Source organism: Pundamilia nyererei, unplaced genomic scaffold, assembly GCF_000239375.1.
Source record: "Pundamilia nyererei isolate P.nyererei 1_Seehausen unplaced genomic scaffold, PunNye1.0 scaffold00050, whole genome shotgun sequence".
Taxonomy (NCBI): Eukaryota; Metazoa; Chordata; class Actinopteri; order Cichliformes; family Cichlidae; genus Pundamilia; species Pundamilia nyererei.
Genome location: NW_005187451.1, coordinates 2,726,495 through 2,728,571, shown reverse-complemented (window position 1 = coordinate 2,728,571; position 2,077 = coordinate 2,726,495). Strand labels below are relative to the sequence as shown.

The 2,077-nt window shown below is 40.2% G+C and overlaps 1 protein-coding gene across 1 annotated transcript in view; it reads left to right on the top strand.

Annotated features, from left to right (window-relative positions):
- The window catches only part of LOC102202580 (toll-like receptor 1), a 14,242-nt gene that overhangs the window by 2,564 nt on the left and 9,601 nt on the right, over positions 1 to 2,077 (top strand). The window contains exon 3 of the mRNA XM_013910857.1: positions 15 to 188. Within this exon, the coding sequence (XP_013766311.1) occupies positions 15 to 188 (174 nt within the window). The remainder of the gene's footprint in view (positions 1 to 14; positions 189 to 2,077) is intronic.

Genomic DNA, 2,077 nt, shown 5'->3' with positions numbered 1-2,077 from the left:
AAGAAGTATTTGAGACTCAGAAGTTTGCTGAGGCAGCAGACATACCTTGAGTGGCCAAAAGATGACAGGAAGCAGCAGACTTTCTGGGCAAGCCTGAAATCCACGCTGCATATTGCAGACAAATCTGTTGTTCTGAAAGACATTGCACTGGCCATTTCAGATACAGTACCTCTGGTTGCAGACCAAATGTAAGTCACGAAACTATTTTATTCAAGCATGAAATGTGCACATATGTGCACAATGAAACAGGTTTGGGTTGATGATAAAAAATGATTTTTGTCAATGAAAAAAATGAAAACTGTTACTGTCCCCCACCCTCATCGCCTAGCTTTTAAGTGGGGACGTAACAACCATTATAAATATAATCAATAACTGGTCAATATTAAATCTGAAATATTTCAGTATTTCGATGATCATTTGTATTTTGCATGCAGAGAAATGTGGTGTCTGTTCTGATGTGGCTTTGTCTTTGTGCCTCCATCCACTGTTTTTAATGACACTTTGCAACACACAGCAAGGAATGATGATGCTGTACAGCACAGGTGACGTATTTGTCCATATAGCACCAAATCACAGTCATCTCAAGATGGTTTGTATTCTAAAGTAGAGACACTACAATAATACAAAGAAAACCCAAGAAAACAATTGGTGACAGTGGGAAGGAAAAACTCCCTTTTAACAGGAAGAACCCTTTAGCAAAAACAGGCTCTGGGAGGGGCAAATATCGGGGTTAGGAGAGGAAGACAGGACAAAGACGCAGTGTGAAAGAGAGGCAGAGATTAATAATCACTAATGATTAAATGCAGAGAGGCGTGTAAATACACAGTGAGTGAAAAAGAAACGAGGGCTATTTCTGTATCATGTCTTTGCTCTCAGTTTACGTTGGCAGTCGTTACTCATCATTGCCATTGTAGAAACGACTGTAACCACAATGACTTTAGAAGACCGAATTTTGTCCGTGTGAATAAATATATGTTCTTTCCACTTTTTGATTGGTTTGATTGAAACTGATATCAGTAGATTATTATTTTATCTTTTCTATCTTTTACTTTGTTTGTTTGTTAAATAAACATTTTATTAAAAATGTATGAGTTTTCATATTTCCTCTGAGAGCTCAATACTATTCTTTTGATGCATGCTGTGTAAAATAGTGTTTTGGGACATAAGTTAAGATAAGATAAGACTTTATTGATCCCACGACGGGGAAATGTTTGCATTACCTAAGCTCAGGTACAGATATCAGAAGGAAATACAAAAATACAAATAAGTACAACCAATGAAAAAAAGTAAGATAATGCACTATATACAACGGTAACATACTGGTTGTCAGTATCTTATAAAGGTGAGAAAAAACAAACATCTATTCCCTAAAGACAACTGCGCTTGAGCCCCAGCAGCTCAGCAGCTCTGTGTTGCAAAGTGAACACTGAGACATCTGTAGAGAAATCTTCATGTACAGCAGGGTCTGCCCTCAACTGTTTGGATTTGGTATTCTTACAACACTGCCACAAAATAACCTAACAGCGTAAAATTACAGTAGGCAATAAAGATGCACGATTGTTCAGCCGAAGCAACATCCAGAACTGCATGAACATCTAATAGACCAGTATGTGAGGGAACACGAGCTACGCTGTGACAGACTGCTCCGGAGCACAAAGGTTACAGGCTGACTTCAGGCAGGGCTGACAGTAGCCAGCGGCTTTCCAGGATGGAAGCTATTTGGAACAGCTGCCTTAAAAGCTGCATTTACTTATCACCCATGTTGAGACTTTTTTTAGAGTCATCCTCCTCAACAGAGAGGTGTCCACAGGCAAGCCTCAGTGATGCTTTTTCTGGCCAACGTGGCCTTAAAGTTTTCCAATTTGTTCAGTTTCTTAGTACAGTGTTTAAGGAGTTCATTAATTTAATTATAAAAAATAAAAATCCTCTCTCGCCCCTGTGGGCGGTCAATCCTTCCAGCTCGGGTCCTCTACCAGAGGCCTGGGAGCTTGAGGGTCCTGCAGTATCTTAGCTGTTCCCAGGACTGCGCTCTTCTGGACAGAGATCTCCGATGTTGTTCCCGGGATCTGCTGGAGCC